This window comes from Drosophila ananassae, chromosome 2L (assembly GCF_017639315.1).
Source record: "Drosophila ananassae strain 14024-0371.13 chromosome 2L, ASM1763931v2, whole genome shotgun sequence".
Taxonomy (NCBI): Eukaryota; Metazoa; Arthropoda; class Insecta; order Diptera; family Drosophilidae; genus Drosophila; species Drosophila ananassae.
Genome location: NC_057927.1, coordinates 28893635 through 28910856, shown reverse-complemented (window position 1 = coordinate 28910856; position 17222 = coordinate 28893635). Strand labels below are relative to the sequence as shown.

At 47.4% G+C, this 17222-nt stretch overlaps 2 protein-coding genes across 2 annotated transcripts; both read left to right on the top strand.

Annotated features, from left to right (window-relative positions):
- The first annotated feature begins 5292 nt into the window (after positions 1-5292).
- Positions 5293-7970, top strand: LOC123257010. The gene is made up of 3 exons (XM_044714195.1): positions 5293-5666; positions 5756-6065; positions 7890-7970. Exons 1-3 carry the CDS (start codon positions 5293-5295, stop codon positions 7968-7970), a joined length of 765 nt encoding a protein of 254 aa, XP_044570130.1.
- Positions 7971-12761: 4791 nt separating this feature from the next.
- LOC123257009 lies at positions 12762-16998 on the top strand. Its single transcript, XM_044714194.1, has 5 exons — positions 12762-13002; positions 13138-13225; positions 13492-14713; positions 14803-16112; positions 16167-16998. Exons 1-5 carry the CDS (start codon positions 12762-12764, stop codon positions 16996-16998), a joined length of 3693 nt encoding a protein of 1230 aa, XP_044570129.1.
- Positions 16999-17222: the final 224 nt, after the last annotated feature.

The window sequence follows — 17222 nt, the reverse complement described above, 5'->3', positions numbered from 1 at the left end:
GTTAGGTTGGTGTGTCCTAGTCTGATTCTTGAGAATTTAATTGAGTCTGCTCGAGAGATGTTTCTTGGTTCACTGTCGTGGTTGATGTTTTTGTAGTGGGATGAGGAGTGGTTGTGTATTTCGTATTTGAGGGATTGGGTGTTCCGTTTAATGTGTTTTAGGTTTAGGTGATAAGAGGGAAATTATGGGCTCTTTTTGCAGTTTCGTCCGCGAATTCGTTACCTATGATCCCGCAGTGTCCTGGGACCCACAGTAGCATAATTTTATTTTTATTGTGTTTATTTAATATACTCCTTATGGAGGAGGTGTAGAAGTTATGGTTTTTAATGTTGTCGATTTCTTGTAAAGCTGAGAGGGAATCTGTGCAGATTACAAATTTCCCTTCTTGTTTGCTGGCGTAATTGCATGCTTTAAGGATCGCTGATATTTCAACTGTGTATATGGAGGAGTATTGTGGTAGAATGTGGTGTTCTATAATCTCATTTTCTGTTGTTACGCTGAATGACACTCCGTCAGCTGATTTCGATTCGTCTGTATACAGAAAGTGTCTGTGTGGTAGTGTGTTTTTCAGTTCGTTAAATTTTAGTTGGTAGGTTAAGGGTGGTGTTTCTTCTTTGGGTAGAGTGTGAAGTGAAGTGTTTATATTTGTGATGTGGTGCAGCCAGTGAGGGGTCTTTTCCTTTTTGCATGTAAGCGGTGATATGTGTATATTAAGATTTTTTAAATGTTCTATTGTGTTGTGTAGTGAAGACGGGAATTTTGGGTTTATTTTAGAGTTTACTATTTTGTTGTATATTTTTTCTATTGGAGAGTTCTTGGAGTTTATTAAAATTTTGATATTCTTTTGCGTTGCGTATGTTGTCCTCTGTTCTATCGGTAGTATGTTGGCTTCGAATAATAGGTTATTGATTGGGGTTGTGCGGAAGGCGTTTAAGGCGATTCTTATTGCTGAGTGGTAAATCGTTTTAAGCTTGCTTAGTGTCGATTTTGGTGCATTTCCTTATAGATGTGTGCCGAAGTCACTTTTAGACATTAAAATGGAATTTACCACGTATATGATTGTGCTTGTGTTGCTGTAGAATTTTTTGCTAGACAGGCATTTGATTACGTCTAGTCTTCTGGATAGTTCCAGAGCAAGGTTGTCTATGTGTTTGTTCCATTTGTAATTTTTTTTTATTGTTATGGCAAGTATTTTAAGGGACGTGACATTCTGTAGGGGAGAGTTGTTGGAGTGCAGAGTGAAATTGCAGTTTTTCTTTCTACAGATATGCAGGTGCTTGCACTTGCTGGTTGAGAGTGATGCACCAGAGTAGTTGCACCATTGATTGATGTCGTTTTGCAGTGGGTATATGTTAAGGCTGTTTTGTATATTACCTAGTTTGTACATTATAGTAAAGTCGTCGGCGTATGCAGTAAATTCTGTATTTTTGTGGGTAGCTAGTATTTTGTTGAGTTGGTTATGGGGTACTGCAAAGAGTATCACGGACAATGGAGATCCTTGCGGTATTACGTTGTATAGTGGATGGGGGTTGAAGTACGATTTGTTTACAATAACTGTAATTTTTCTGTTGGTGAGGAAGTTTTTCGTATATCTTAAGATCTTTGGGCCAATTTTCCAAGCATTGAGCTCACCAATGTTGCTGTGGATGCCTATCCTGTCGAATACTTTGGCGAAGTCTAGCGAGATAATCGATGTACGGCTTTTCCTTGAAAGAGCCGTAATTATCTGATAATCTAGCATAGCTAGATAATCAGAAACCGATTTTTCCTTTCTAAATCCCATTTGACGGTTATCTAGAAGCTTGCCATTTGTGGCTAGCCACCGTAGCCATTTAGCTATTATTTTGTCTAGGACCTTTGATATGCATGGGTTGAGGAAGATGGGTCGGTATGAGTTGACGTCGGTTTTTTTCAAGTTTGCTTTAGGGTATTACACTGCTTGCCTTGTATTGCTGAGGGATGTGTGATTTGAGTATGTTGTTAAATAGATTCAGAAGTCTATTTTGTAGTGTTGTGGATAAGTTTTTCAGCATAGGATAGCGGCATACCAGTCTAGTTCGAGTGCTGCTCCCGTGAAACGGAGCACCAGCAGACCCCGCGTTACCTAACCTACTTCGAGTGTTGCTCCCGTGAAACGGACCGCCAGTAGGACCGGCCGATAAGGAATCAGTCAAACCACCACACCATCGGTACTTGAGGAAAACCGCCCCAGGACTTCAAGCACATCAACTCCAGCTTGATCACAGCAAGCGTCTGGTCAAACCAAGCTGTCCCTTGCAGAATCCAGGTAAATTTAGTCAGACTAGCTGCAGGAAGGACTCAGTGGTGCTCTCATTTGCCAAATCGACGAGAGCCAACCGGGGTCGATATCGGAGGCTATCTGCTCGAGATGTGGCCAGCAAGACGTCTCGATGGCCGACAAACAGGCGCAGACCTTGCCAATACGGAGAAAAGAAGTATCTGTACAGACTGAGCCATGGCACGAAGACCCATCTGCAGGATGAGCAACGAGCACCAGCTCAGGCTCTGAGGAAATCCGCTAGGCTAGGTCCCTTCCAAAGGACAGTCAACCGCCCCAGCAACGGAAGCGCCGAGGGCGCGGGACTGAGCACTCCAGCTAACGCCGCTGCAGGTCCGCGATGGGAAACGGCGAAGCGGGAAACTTCTGCTGGAGCTTAACAAGAATCGCACGGCCAGCACAGACGTTATGAGGGAGAATCTCGAGAAGGTGCTCCAGGGAGCTGCAGAGGTGCGAGCGTTGTCCGAGGACAGCAAACTCTGGTTCATGGAGCTAAGGGACCTCGATCCCTTGGTTAAGGAAGGGGACATACGCGAGGCAATGGTCGAGCAGTTCAGCTTGGCCGGAGACTCAGTCCTGATCAGGAGCCTGCGACGGAGCTCAAGGGACACCCAAACGGCCATCATTGGACTCCCAAGCAAGAAAGCGGCGGAGGTTGCGAGCAAAGGAAGAGTAAGGATTGGTTGGACAGTGTGTCGCATCCGCGAAAGGGACAACCAACCGAGGTGCTACAGATGCCTGGAAGTCGGTCATATTGCTGGTAAGTGCAGAAGCACCACTGATAGGAGCGGGTGTTGCATCCGCTGCGGAGAGAAAGGGCATAAAATAGCCAGATGCCCCAATGATAGCTTATGCTTTGTGTGCGCAGAGAGGGGTGAGCGGGACACCAAACACCAAACCGGTAGCCGGCGGTGTCCGCACTCCAAGGTGGCGGTACAAGATAGAGCAGGATGGAAGTGATTCAGCTCAATCTGCATCACTGTAGAGCGGCGCAAGACCTCCTGCGGCATTCGGTGGTCGAAGCGAGGGAAGACTTGGTTATCCTAAGCGAGCCGTACAGCGTCGGACTGGGAGAGGAGTGGGCGACGGATACCTCTGGAAAGGCAGCAATCTGGTTCTGCAACGGGACAATGGAAGCGCCAAGTCGAGTCAAGAGGGACGAAGGATTCGTAAGAGCACAATGCAGAGGCACCTGGGTATATAGCTGTTACCTAGCACCCAGTCTGTCCCACGATGCCTTCTGCAAGGTCTTGGAAGAATTAGTGATCGATGCCAGCGGCAAGCACCCAGTGCTCATAGCAGGGGACTTCAACGCAAGGGCCTAAGAGTGGGGGTGTAGCACCACAAACGCCAGTGGACCTGGCGCTACTCAACGAGGGCAACCAGGAGACCTTCAACAGAGCAGGCGCAGGATCTATAATCGACCTGACCTTTGCGAGTGGAAGCTTGGGCCGCGGCTCCAAGTGGAGAATTTCCAACACCTTCACGGCTAGCGAACATGAAGCCATATTGTACAGTGGGAAGGCGTACCGCCAGGACACCCTCGACGTCCAAACCGTAATAAACCGAGCGCAGAGCGCGACTGTTGTCCCCCTTGCCTCGGCCAACGAAACGGCGGCAGCACTTGCTGAGGTACTGGACGAGGTCTGCAGGGCAAGTATGAAGCCTCGAACGACCTACTCGCGTCACCACAAACCGACGCCGTGGTGGAACAACGAAATCTCTTTACTCCGTAAGGAGTGCCTAAAGGCCAGGAGAGCGCTGCAACGCGAGCGCGGTACGGACGCGCAGGAACAGAGACGATTGGAATTTAAAGCGGCGAGGAAAGCCCTAAAAAAAGCCATACACCACCCGTGGGGCCAGGCCTTCAGGATTGTCACCAAGAAGGTAAGGGCAGGCAACCAGGCGCCTTCTGACCCCGAGGAACTGAGGGGCATTATCGATGTCCTCTTCCCAAACGAGCAGATCGAGGGATCGCGGCCGAACCTGAACGAGAACGACGAAGCGGAGTTGGTCGCGGCGGAGGAGGTGCGTAAGGCGGCCAGCAAACTAGCCCCCAGTAAAGCCCCCGGCCCGGATGCGGTGCCAAATAGGGCGCTGAAGATCATCCTGGCGTTGATACCGGAGAAGATGGCCGTCATTTTCAATCAGTGTCTACTGGAGGGCACCTTTCCGGCAATTTGGAAGATGCAGAGGCTACTCCTCCTGCCAAAGCCTGGCAAGCCACCCGGGCAAGCAGCATCGTACAGACCGATGTGCCTGTTAGACGTGGGCAAGGTGCTAGAAAAAATAATTGCAACGAGATTACAGGCGGCCATAAGTAGGGTCGGCGGCCTGGCAGCGGAGCAATATGGCTTCCGAAAGGGCAGGTCTACGGTGGACGCCATCAGACGGGTAAAGGACCTGGCAGCACGCGCCATTCAAGGCACCCGGTGGGGAGGGGGCACCAAAAAGTACTGCCTGGTAGCAACCCTTGATATCAAGAACGCCTTTAACACAGCGAACTGGTCGCGGACGTTAGAGGCGCTGAGGAAGATGAATATACCCCGATACCTCCTAAGGATGGTGGACAGCTACCTGAGCAACAGAACACTTTTATTCGACACGAACGAGGGACGCAAAGAGCGCGAGGTCACCACTGGAGTGCCCCAAGGCTCAGTGCTTGGGCCACTGCTCTGGAATGCGATGTATGACGGTGTTCTTCGCATCCCAATGGCCGAGGGAACTTCTGTGATTGGATTCGCCGATGATGTTGCAGTGGTGGTCGTGGCGAAGACAATACAAGGGGGAGACAAGGGGAGGTGGAAACAACCAGTGGATAGAAAAAGTGGAGGCTTGGCTGTCCACCGCCGGACTACAATTGGCACCGCACAAGACGGAGGCAGTGCTAATCTCAAGCCGGAAAAAAAGTGGAGACAACGACGGTCCGCGTGGGAGGAGTGAGGCCCTCAAGAGGATGGCCCTCAAAGAGGGCCATCAAATACCTCGGAGTGATGCTGGACAGGCGGCTCTCATTCCGGGAGCACCTGGAGTATGCGCACAAGAGGGCAAGCGAGACGACAAGGGCACTCTCACGCATGCTGCTTAATATCAGAGGCCCGAGGCAGGAAAGGCGAAAGCTCATCACCAGCGTGGTAAGCTCGCAGATCCTCTATGCCGCCCCGGTGTGGGCTGATGCAATTACTGTGCGGTCTTATGCGCGGGGCATTGAGGCGGATTATCGGCTTTGTGCGTTACGCACGTCATGCGCCTTCAGAACGGTGTCTGACGACGCGGCACTGGTGATCGCCGGACTCATTCCACTAGGGGAACTAGTCCGGGAGAGGGCAGAGCTGGCCGAGACGGCCCAGGACGAAACCGCGCCGGCGTCGGCTAGGAAGACAGCGGCGAGAGCCAGAAGCCTGGCCAACTGGCAGAACTATGGGGAAACTCAACAAAGGGACGTTGGACGCACAGGCTCATTCCGGACGTGGGCGTATGGACCGGAAGAAAGCACGGCGAGGTGGACTTCTACCTGACTCAGGCCCTTAGTGGACACGGGTGTTTTAGGAGCTATCTGAAGCGATTCGGGCACGAATGCGAAGATGGCTGCCCTTCATTTGGCAGGGGGGTCATGGAGGACGCCTACCATGTCCTCGAGGAGAGCCTGGAGGAGACTTTCTCACCGGAGAGCATGGTGCCACTAATGCTGGAGTCAGGGCACAAATGGGAAGCCACAGCCAAGTTTGTGGCTAAAGTCTTGAAGGAGCTGAGAGCCCTGGAGAGGGTGCGTAACGGGAGGGAGGATTAAGTCGCAGGAGTTTGGCGAAGCATTTCTTCACGGCCGTACCGCCCAACACAGCAGCACCAAGTTCTCCTAGCCCCAAAAATAAACTTAATAAATAATGTAAAATAAATAATGTAAATAATGTACTGGTAGGATTAACTTAATATAAGAGTAAATAAATAAAATACGAATATAAAAAAAAGAAAGAAAAAAAAAACGAACATTTGGTGACCCCGATGTGATCCTTTACTAAAGGATCACACCCTGAACATAAGCCACACGGCAGTTCATCTCAAAAAAAAACTTACACCGTAACCGTGGGATCTGAATCAGACCCTGTAACCCAGATGCTCATTGATGAGCAAATTGAAAACAACATAGCCATCCAAAGGCTAATAAGAAACTTCACTAAGTACTCCGCAGAGCGAAGGCTGAAGGACGGATACTTCGAGGAGAGACTAAAACAGCTCACTCACTCATGGACCCAATTTAAAAGGAACGACGCCAAGCTCCGTGAGCTGGCGCTAAGCCCGGAAAATGATTATTTCACAAAGGCAAAGGCGCTAGAAGAACTGGTGAACAAATATGAAGCCATATTTTCCGATGGAATCCCATCAGGGTCATGCCCGTCACAAAGGCCCCGGAAAACAGGAGAAAATCTTGAGCCAAAGGCACAAGCACAAGGAACCGAGGGAGAAGACCCTCACTTAACATCATTAAAACGTAGACATGAAGTACGGCTAGATTATATGTAAGACTTTCTGTGCAACCGCACCGAAGGACGGGAATTATCCACACACATCAGACAACACATGAAGGACCTATGGAAAGAAATCGTCACGGGATACCATAATCTCATCGATCTGGAGCCAACCTTAAAAAATTATGGACATACCGATGACAGATTTCAGGTCGTACGAGCAGAGTATTTTTCATTTCTGAACGAAGAAATACAATCGACGTCAGTATCAACACAAAAACCCGCGATGGCCCCTCCCTTTGTTATACCACCAGTCGACATTCCAAAATTTGATGGAGATTATTTGAAGTGGCCACGATTTTGCGACATCTTTACGGAACTGGTACACAATCAAGAGTACAGCGATGCGGTAAATTCCGGTACCTGAAGAATCACGTGTGTATAATTAGATGTAGATAATTAAGTGGAATTGTATGAAGTCTAGTATAAGTTAGTTTAGGGCGGAGCGGGAGCGCAAGTGAAGCTCTCACTTGCGCTCTCCCATGAATTCGCCCCGCTTCGCCGCACTAGATAAGCTAGGCTTAAGTTGTTGCTGATTGAATATAACCGAATTTATAACGTCGAAGAGTCCACGCATTTTCGTTTTCGTTCGTTTTTTTCATAATTTAATTTAATTTCTACAGCCACCTATTTTTCCTTTCGTTTTCGCGACGAGATAAAATAATCTCAGCAAACAACGTGATTGGAGAGGCCAAGAATTTAATCTCCACAACATTTGGAGGACACGCCATCTATCATGTGTAGAACCCGCCATCACAAACCCAACCTGCCAACCATCGTTAAAACAAATGCTTGACCATCTAGAGCGGCAAGCAACCAGCCTAGTTACGCTACAAAAGACAGCGGTCAAAAATTGGGTTCGCTCATCAACTCAAGCACCGGTTGAAAAATGTAGCATATGCACCCATGGCAATCATCGACTTCAAACCTGCCAAAGGTTTTTGGACATGACTCCGACTCATGTCATGTGTGCAAAAGGAATCATCACACAATGCTGCATAGTACCTCTACGCGAACAAGCGCATCCACAACCAGCCAACTTACAACACCTTATGTACTACTAGCAACCGCCGAAGTGGAAGTCCAAGGTCCTACCGAAGCACGACACAAATGCCGCACAGTATTCGATTCCGGATCACAAGTGAATTTAATTTCTCAAGAACTGGCTGATGAACTCGGAGTGCAATTAACACCATCCGACATTACCATAAGGGGCATAGGAGGCACGAAACAAGCGAACTCCCGAACAGTACTAAATATGTACTCGTGAACCACAAACTTCAAAACACAAGTTGTGGCTTATGTACTACCAGAACCATCTGAGCCAATTATGCGCCCGAAAAATATTCCACCAGAACTGCGGTTGGCAGATCCCAATTTTAATCAGCAACAAGGGATCGATTTGCTGCTTGGGGCCGAATGTCTCCCACAACTCATCGAACCGTTACATATAAACCTATGACAAGGACAACCATTTCTTCAACGGGCCCCATTAGGATGGATTATATCCGGACCAGCAGCAACCAGTTCGGTGGTACACACAAATCCACCTGTAAGCAGTGCCCTATCCACCATGGAGGAACCAAGAATCGATAGACTGCTCGAACAGTTTTGGAAATTAGACACCCTCGATGAAAACCAAAAGGCCCTTACAACGGACGAGAAGTTATGCGAACAGCATTTCAAAGAAAATATAAAAAGGGGGCAGAAAAAAGATTAAGTGTACGCCTACCATTTAAGGAAGATCCACAAGCATTGGGAAATTCCCTTCCAATGGCATTTCGGCGTTTTTATGCATTGGAAAAAAGACTTCAACGGGATCCTGATCTCCAGAAACAATATGTAAAATTTATGGATCAATACTAAGAATTGGGGCATATGACTAGATTAACAACTAAACCACTAACATCAAACCATTATGTCATTCCCCATCATTGTGTATTAAAACCTGACAGTAGTACTACCAAACTTCGAGTTGTATTTGACGCTTCAGCAACGACAACAAGTGGAAAAAGCTTAAATAATCTATTACGGATTGGACCAACAGTTCAAAGTGAATTACTATCCATTCTCTTATGGTTTTCCGATGTAGAGAAAATGTACCGACAGATTATGATACACCCAGATGACCGCAAGTTTCAAATTATATTATGGAGACGCAAATCTATGGAACCATTAAAATATTATCAACTGATCACTTTTACTTATGGCACAGCAACTGCTTCATACTTAGCCACCCGATGCTTGCAATATTTGGCAGACACAGCACCTGAACATCTGACCCAGGGTGCGGCTGCACTGCGACTGGGTTGTTATGTAGATGATTGTCTTACCGGAGGGCACACCATCGAGGAAGCACTAAGAAAAAGGGATCAACTAATAAACTTGTTGGGAGAAGACTTAGCAGACATTCCAGCAGAAGACCAAGAAATGAATCTTGTTTTTTTAGCAATTTTACTGAACAAACTGTCAAAACGCTCGGAATTATTTGGGATCCACCCGGAGATTGGCTTCAAGGATGTGCAGCGACCGAAGACACAGGAGTCATCACTAAGAGGATCGTGTGTTCAAAACTTGCAAAAATCTTCGACCCTCTAGGGTTGTTTGGTCCAGTTGTAACAACGGCAAAAATAAGAATGCAACAATTATAGGAGCTGAAGATCGACTGGGACACGGAACTGGATTCAGAACTCACCCATCAATGGCAAGCATTCAGACATGATATTCAGATCCTGACAACAATAAGAATTCCAAGATGTGCACTCCCAGCTGACATATCCGGAGGCATTCAGTTACATGTGTTTGCATACGCATCAGAAGCAGCATATGGGGCAGTGGCATACTTACGAGCAAGGAATAAGACAGGCAATATTGTCACACGATTGCTATGTTCAAAGGCATGAGTAGCCCCCCTGATGAAACAGACCCTACCACGCTTAGAACTCTACGAGCTATACTAGCAGCTCAGGTCACAAAAAATGTAAAAAACGATCTTAACGTAAACTTAGAAGTAATACATTTATGGTCAGACTCGGAGATTGCATTAAAGTGGATTAACGCCACTGCTTCCTCATTCCAAACGTTTGTGGCGAACCGGGTCGCCCAGATTCAAGAACTGACAGACCCAGAGTGGTGGAGACATGTAGCATCAACAGATAATCCTGCAGATATTCTCTCCAGAGGGTGCACGGCAGCCCAATTAAGAGATTCAAAACTTTGGTACACCGGACCACCATTCCTGGTACAAGACCCAGAGTTTTGGCCGAGATTTCACTCAACAGGAACAAACAATGCAATCGAAGATCAAGAAAGAAAGAAGGAGGCGGTCTGCAACCTAGCCAGTAAATCTGAAGACTGGATGGAACAAATCAACCAACACGGATCATTCAATACGATGTTGCAAATGATAGGAAGAATGCGGCGCTTCATTTTTAATTGCCGTAAGCCAGAGAAGAAAAGGACTGGACCATTGTCATCAGTAGAATTAAATGAGGCATTAGGAGTAATTCGGAATATACAGTCTCAGCATTTTTCAACATCCATGTTACAACTCAAGAAGACGAAAACTGTCGGACGAAACGATTCATTACGAGCACTAGACCCGTTCATAGACACGGACGGAATAATTCGAGTAGGAGGACGGCTACCAAACGCCGCATTATCGTATAATGCCAAACATCCAATGTTAATATCTCCAAACCATCCATTGACAATACTCTTATTTCAATGGAAACATCAGCAACTGGCACATTGCGGACCACAGGCGTTATTATGCAACATTAGACAAAGATTTTGGTCATTAATAGGAAAAGAGCTGGCTCAAAAAACAGTTAGCCGTTGTGTCAGATGTTGCCGAATTCGACCAAAGTTGTTGAATCAAATAATGAGTCCACTACCGGCAGATCGAGTTCAACAACATAGGCCATTCAAGAATTGCGGAGTGGACTACTATGGGCTCACTATAAAATCCGAGGAAAACGACCACATAAGGTGTATCTAGCAGTCTTTTGTTGTTTTTCAACCAAGGCGGTACATCTAGAGGTGGTAACAGATTTGACTACCCAAGCCTTCCTGGCGGCATTAAAAAGATTTTGCGGACGACGAGGACTACCATCGAAAATCTATAGTGACAACGCGACTAATTTTGTTGGAGCCTACAACGAACTATCAGAAGTAAAGGAAGCAATTTTCGTCGAGGAGGCACAAGCAATGATACACAAGACCTGCGCAAATCTGAGCATAGAATTCAAATTTATATCACCTCGGGCACCCCATTTCGGAGGCCTGTGGGAAGCCGCGGTAAAATCAGCAAAGCATTTACTGAAACGAACATTATATACCGCCACACTAACTCATGAAGAACTGGAACTCATAGTCATTGAAATTGAAGCTATTGAAAATTCTCGTCCATTGACATCCGTCTCTTCCAGCCCAAGGGATCTTACGGCATTAACGCCAGGGCACTTCCTGATTGGGGAACCTCTAACGGTGTTGCCGCCTTAATAGAATTTTAATTTAAATTTGAATTGTTTAGAATAAGCACACATATGTAAACTTATCGATAGGTTTAGTAACGGCCAAAAGAAGGCAAAGCGTCGGCCATCGCTATTAGAAAGAACAAGAAAAATACGGTGAAGTTAACGTGTGGATAAAACACGAAGTTTTTTAGCGCCTTTTTACACTTTTTGTTTCAAGCTTTTGATTAATAAAGATTAATAAAGATTACTATTAAGGAACATTAAGTGTTTGCTAAAGAAACGTGGGGCCACACGTCCCGGAGACAACATTTCTAAAAAACTTCGTTCTATAGGACCCAGTTCTAAAAAACTTCGTTCTATAAGACCTCGTTCTGAAAAAACTTCGTTACCTACGGATCAAAGCGTCGGATTCCCAGAAGATAACAGCTAGGTCGAGTTGATCACGTCGATTACAGGAACGAAAGGACTTTTGCGGATCAAGGCAGAGGTAAAGGCGTGGCTGCCCTAGAAAGAAAAGCTAGGTAAGCACGCAGATCGACCAAAGAAGCACACGTATACATGCAGACGCGTCAGAACACGCACGATTAGAGTGGAGCATGAACATAGAAGTGTGCCAAATTTGTGAGAACAAGAACGAGACAGCGTCAGAGAATTGGGTTCAGTGTGACGTTTGCGGAAGGTGGTACCATTTTGAGTGTGCCGGCGTAGAGGACGACATTGAGAGCAAGGACTGGAGTTGCGATTTCTGCCTCGCGGGTTGCAGTCACATAGCACCGTACGACAGTATGCAAAGATCACCGGTACAGCCTCAATCACGCGAAGACGCAATGGCCACCCCCGAACCGCACGACAAAGCGCTAGCTGTCGATACTCTAATCGATATGGCCGGCAGCGGAGAGAACACACACGCGCAGGAAGGAAATCCGGAAAGGACTAGGAACCAACTGCTTTTAAAGATGCTAGAGGAGAAAAGGCAATCGGAGCCAAAGTTTATAGAAGAAAAGTATAAACTTCTCATGCAGATGAATCCCACTGATGTACCGGAAGCCGGGAGGGTTCGAGCTACAGATTCACCAACGAGCAGTCAAATAGCGGCCCGGCAAGCTATACCAAAAGATCTTCCAACATTCAGTGGAGATCCGGAGAAGTGGCCGTTATTTATCAGCACGTTCGAATACAGCACCACAGCAGCTAGATACATCAACGTGGAAAACATGCTACGTCTGCAAAAGTCGCTTAAAGGAAAGGCTCGTGAACTGATTAGGGATAAACTTCTACTTCCGAACCTAGTTCCAGATGTCATCAGCACTCTGAAAATGTTCTTCGGCAGACCGAGCATATCCAAAGACAGCACCACCCAAAGACAGATTGAAGGCGTTAATAGAGTACGCGCTAGCAGTTCGCAACGTCTGTGCGATTATGGAGGCATGCGATCTGAAGGCACATCTTAACAATCCAATGCTGGTTAAGGAGCTCGTAGATAAGCTTCCCAACCAACACAAGCTAAACTGGGCAATGCAACCTCGTGATGATAGGATAGCAGCAGTTAAAGCATTCAGCGATTGGTTGTACAAGATCGCAGAGGCAGCATCTTCAGTAGTGGCGCCATCGTTAGCACTCACAACAGTCGCGCAACGCAAGGACAAGCACGATCGAACGCGAGCCAAACGGAAGCAGCTCAGCAGCAAGTTCAATCGGGGTGCGTGGCGTGCGGCGACATCAGTCACCGCCCACTACAATGTCAGGTGTTCTTGAACCTCGACACGCAGCACAGGTGGCAGATAATCACATCGAGTAAAGCATGTTTCTGCTGCCTCAAAGTACATCGCAATAGATGCCGAACCGGAAACTGTGGAGTTAACGGATGTACAAGGCGGCACCATGAGCTACTTCACACGGGACAAGGCAGTACACAAAATCTCGTGAGTACGCATCAAGACGACAACTACGGAATTCAATTCTTTCGCATCATTCCAGTTAAGCTACGCAATGGCAGCAGGATGATCGAAATCCATGCATTCCTAGACGAAGGATCATCCGTGACTTTAGTAGACGCATCTGTATTCCAAAGATTAGGAATACAAGGCCAAGCTGCGCCAATGTGTTTACAGTGGACCGCAGAAACAACTCGAATTGAGAGCGAATCCGTAAAAGCATCAGTCCAAATCTCTGAAACCAATTCCGATAGATTTTATTGGTTGAACAACGTCCAGACCGTTCAGAACCTAGCACTGCTAAAACAGACAGTCGAGGTGAAAGAACAACGGAACAGATTCCAGCATTTGAGAGACTTACCGCTAGAGTCCTATTCTGCCCAGCCGACATTGCTAACCGGGTCGAATAATTGGAAGCTAGCAGTCCCTCGCAGGATCCGAGAAGGGAAATGGAACGAACCGATAGCATCGAAGTGTATGCTAGGATGGACCATTCAAGGATCGACGAACCCCCAACGATCCATTGTCATGCATCACTGCGACTGCGATTGGCAGGAGCTTCATGACGACATTAAGGACCATTACAGCCTCGAGACGCTCGTACCACGTAAGCTATATTCAGCCGAAGATAAGCTAGCAGTCAAAATATTGGAGACCACCTGCCAAGAGAAGTCAGGAAAATACGAAGTCGGTTTTCCGTGGCGTGGTGGCATCGACAGACTGCCAGAGAGCCGCGGTAACGCTCTGAAACGCCTTACCTGCATAAAGAAAAAGGTATCTCAGGAACCTGATATGTACGAAAAGATTGACGCCCAAGTCAGGAACCTTCTAGACAAAGGATACGCGGTTAAGCTATCCAAGGAGGAAACCTGCCGTGAGAACAGCCGTACGTGGTATTTGCCGATATTCATAGCGCGAAATCCAAATAAGCCGAGTAAGCTAAGGCTGGTATGGGATGCAGCCGCGAAGTCACACGGATGTGCACTGAATGACTACTTACTTAAGGGACCAGATTGCCTGAACCCACTCATAGAGGTCTTACTAGCCTTTCGTGTCAACAAGATTGCGATTTGCGGAGACATTGCGGAACTGTTTCACAGGATCAACATCCGTGAGGAGGATATGCACGTGCGATTCTTATGGTATGACAGAAGCAACGATAAAGTAGAAACCTATGTTATGCGGGCTATGACTTTTGGGATCAGTTGCGCACCATTCATCGCTCACTTCGTTCGAGATAAAAATGCAGAAGCCCATCAAGAAGATTTCCCATTGGCCTTAAACGCCATCCAAAAGGCGCACTACGTCGACGACTACATCGATAGCATGAGAAACGAACAGGAGGCCATCCAGACCACCAGACAAGTCATAGAGGTTCATCGAAGAGGCGGATTCGAGATCCGCAACTGGTCTTCTAATTCAAAAGAAGTCCTTAAGAGCTTGCAAAGTAATGGCAATGTTGGTAGCCAAGAACCTGTGGATTTTTGTTCGACTGAAAAGATACTTGGTATGTCTTGGTGTGGGTCCTAGGACCCACATAAGGATGTGTTTAAGTTTCTCTGCAGATTTGCAAGGCTGAAACGCGACGTCCTGGCAGAAAACGTAGTCCCGACCAAGCGAGAAGTTCTGCAAGTCCTTATGTCGATCTTCGATCCATTAGAATTCTTGTCGTGCCAGACGATTGGGTTGAAAATACTTCTCCAGCGTATATGGCGGCAAAATATTGCTTTTCCCCAGACACATCAGACCCACGTCAAACGGAGCTCCATACATTCGTCGACGCCAGCGAGTATGCGAATTCTGCTGTTTGCTTCTTGCGTGTAGCAATGGATGCCAAAGTCGACGTCTCTTTGGTGATAGCGAAGTCGAAGGTGGCACCTTTAAAACCACTCTCGATTCCGCGTATGGAGCTGCAGGCAGCAGTTATGGGAGCACGCTTAGCTCACAAGGTGATGAGCACGCGCAACCTCCGAATCGACAACGCCACATACTGGTCAGATTCAAAGACAGTACTGCAGTGGCTAACTATGGACCCCCGTAACTTTCATCAGTTCGTGATGCACAGAGTCGCCGAAATCCTGGAAACAACGCAAATCGAGCAATGGCGGTGGGTACCCTCGAAGCTGAACGTAGCAGACGGAGCTACAAAGATCACCGACCAAACCCAGCAGAAGACGTGGATAACGGGGCCTGGGTTCCTAAAAGCTGAATCCAGCCGTTGGCCAACATCGACAAAGCAGGAGAGCATCATCGATACTTCAGAAATACGGAAGCATGTGATGACAACGTGTGCGAGATCAGCGGTTATGTTCAATGCGCACCATTTCTCGAGCTGGCGGCGGTTGTATAAAGCAGTGGCGATAATATTACTGTTCGTCGATCGGTTACGAGCGAAATGCGCCAAGCAAGACATGCCAACAGCCACGACGATGGACCATGTGAGGAAAGCGAAAATACTACTTTATAAGCAATCCCAAGCCATCGCCTTCGCCGAAGAGTTGAAAGTGCTATCCGCGGGAGCGACGCTGCACAAAGGAAACACATTGGTCGGATTGAACGCATTTGTAGACTACGATGGAGTACTGCGGGCTAGAGGCAGACTGAACTCAATTGACATAGCTGAAGACGCAATTATACTAGCTCCAGGATGCCGGATAACTAACCTAATAGCGAGGAGCTTTCACGAGAAGTACCATCATCTTGCTCACGAGACTGCAATAAACGACATCAAGGCTTCGTTTTACATCAGCCGCCTCCGAGTGTTGTATAAATCCGTGCGGAGTACATGCCAACGGTGCAAGGTTGACAGTGCAGCTCCCAGACCACCCCAGATGGCACCGATTCCGAGAGCAAGAATAGGAAGCTTCCAAAGACCGTTTACATACACAGGCGTCGATTATTTTGGCCCGTAATTGGTGAACGTCGGCAGGCGCAAGGAGAAGAGATGGGAAGCTCTGTTCACCTGCCTCACGTTGCGCGCGGTGCATTTCGAGATCGCCTATAGTCTTGACACAAGTTCATGCATCATCTCCAATTGTATGGCGCTTCGAGGGACTCCAAAGGAAATATTCTCAGACAATGGTACGAACTTCAGAGCCACGGAAAAAGCCGTGCGAGAAGAGCTGAAAAAGATCGAGCACGATAAGATCACCATTAAGTTCGATGGCATAAAGTGGCGATTCAACCCACCAGGAGCACCACACATGGGTGGAGCATGGGAGAGACTTGTCCGTACAACAAAAGGAATTTTGAAAAACATCTGCCCAAGTTACTCCTTCAACGACGAGGGCCTGAGAAACGCCTTGGTGGAGGCACAATTTATCATCAACTCGCGACCGCTCACGTTCGTAAGTCTGAACACTGAGGATGACGCCGCTCTGACCCCGAACCACCTACTGTTGGGGTCAGCGAATGGATACAAGCCACTACCAAAGGAAGGGATGAATCTGCAGCCTAGATGGATTGAGACTCAGCGCTTCGGGGACCGTTTTTGGCAGCGATGGATTAAAGAGTATGCGCCCGTATTAACCAGGCGCACCAAATGGTTCGAGAAGGTACCTCCCATAACCATTGGGAGCATCGTAGTCATCGTAGATGAGCTTCTACCCAGGAACTTGTGGTTAAAGGGACGAGTGATCGACACAATGATGGCCAAGGATGGACAAGTTCGACGAGTGACTATAAAGACCCAGCACCGCGTTTTGGAAAGACCAGCAACGAAGATAGCGGTTTTGGACGGCGGCTTGGAGGATGGTAACTGACCACGAACCGGGATCAATTACGGGGGAGGGAATGTTGCCGCCGTAATAGAATTTTGATTTAAATTTGGATTGTTTAGAATAAGCACACATATGTAAACTTATCGATAGGTTTAGTAACGGCCAAAAGAAGGCAAGCGTCGGCCATCGCTATTAGAAAGAACAAGAAAAATACGGTGAAGTTAACGTGTGGATAAAACACGCAAGGTTTTTAGCGCCCTTTTACA

Coding starts and splice junctions, on each gene's coding strand:
- LOC123257010 (XM_044714195.1), top strand. CDS start 5,293: ATGCTGGACAGGCGGCTCTCATTCCGGGAGCACCTGGAGTATGCGCAC. Junction 5,667..5,755: donor CAGGACGAAACCGCGCCGGC/GTCGGCTAGGAA, acceptor TTGGACGCACAG/GCTCATTCCGGACGTGGGCG. Junction 6,066..7,889: donor AGCTGAGAGCCCTGGAGAGG/GTGCGTAACGGG, acceptor ATGTACTACTAG/CAACCGCCGAAGTGGAAGTC.
- LOC123257009 (XM_044714194.1), top strand. CDS start 12,762: ATGCTGGTTAAGGAGCTCGTAGATAAGCTTCCCAACCAACACAAGCTA. Junction 13,003..13,137: donor CAGCAGCAAGTTCAATCGGG/GTGCGTGGCGTG, acceptor ACATCGCAATAG/ATGCCGAACCGGAAACTGTG. Junction 13,226..13,491: donor AAGGCAGTACACAAAATCTC/GTGAGTACGCAT, acceptor CAATTCCGATAG/ATTTTATTGGTTGAACAACG.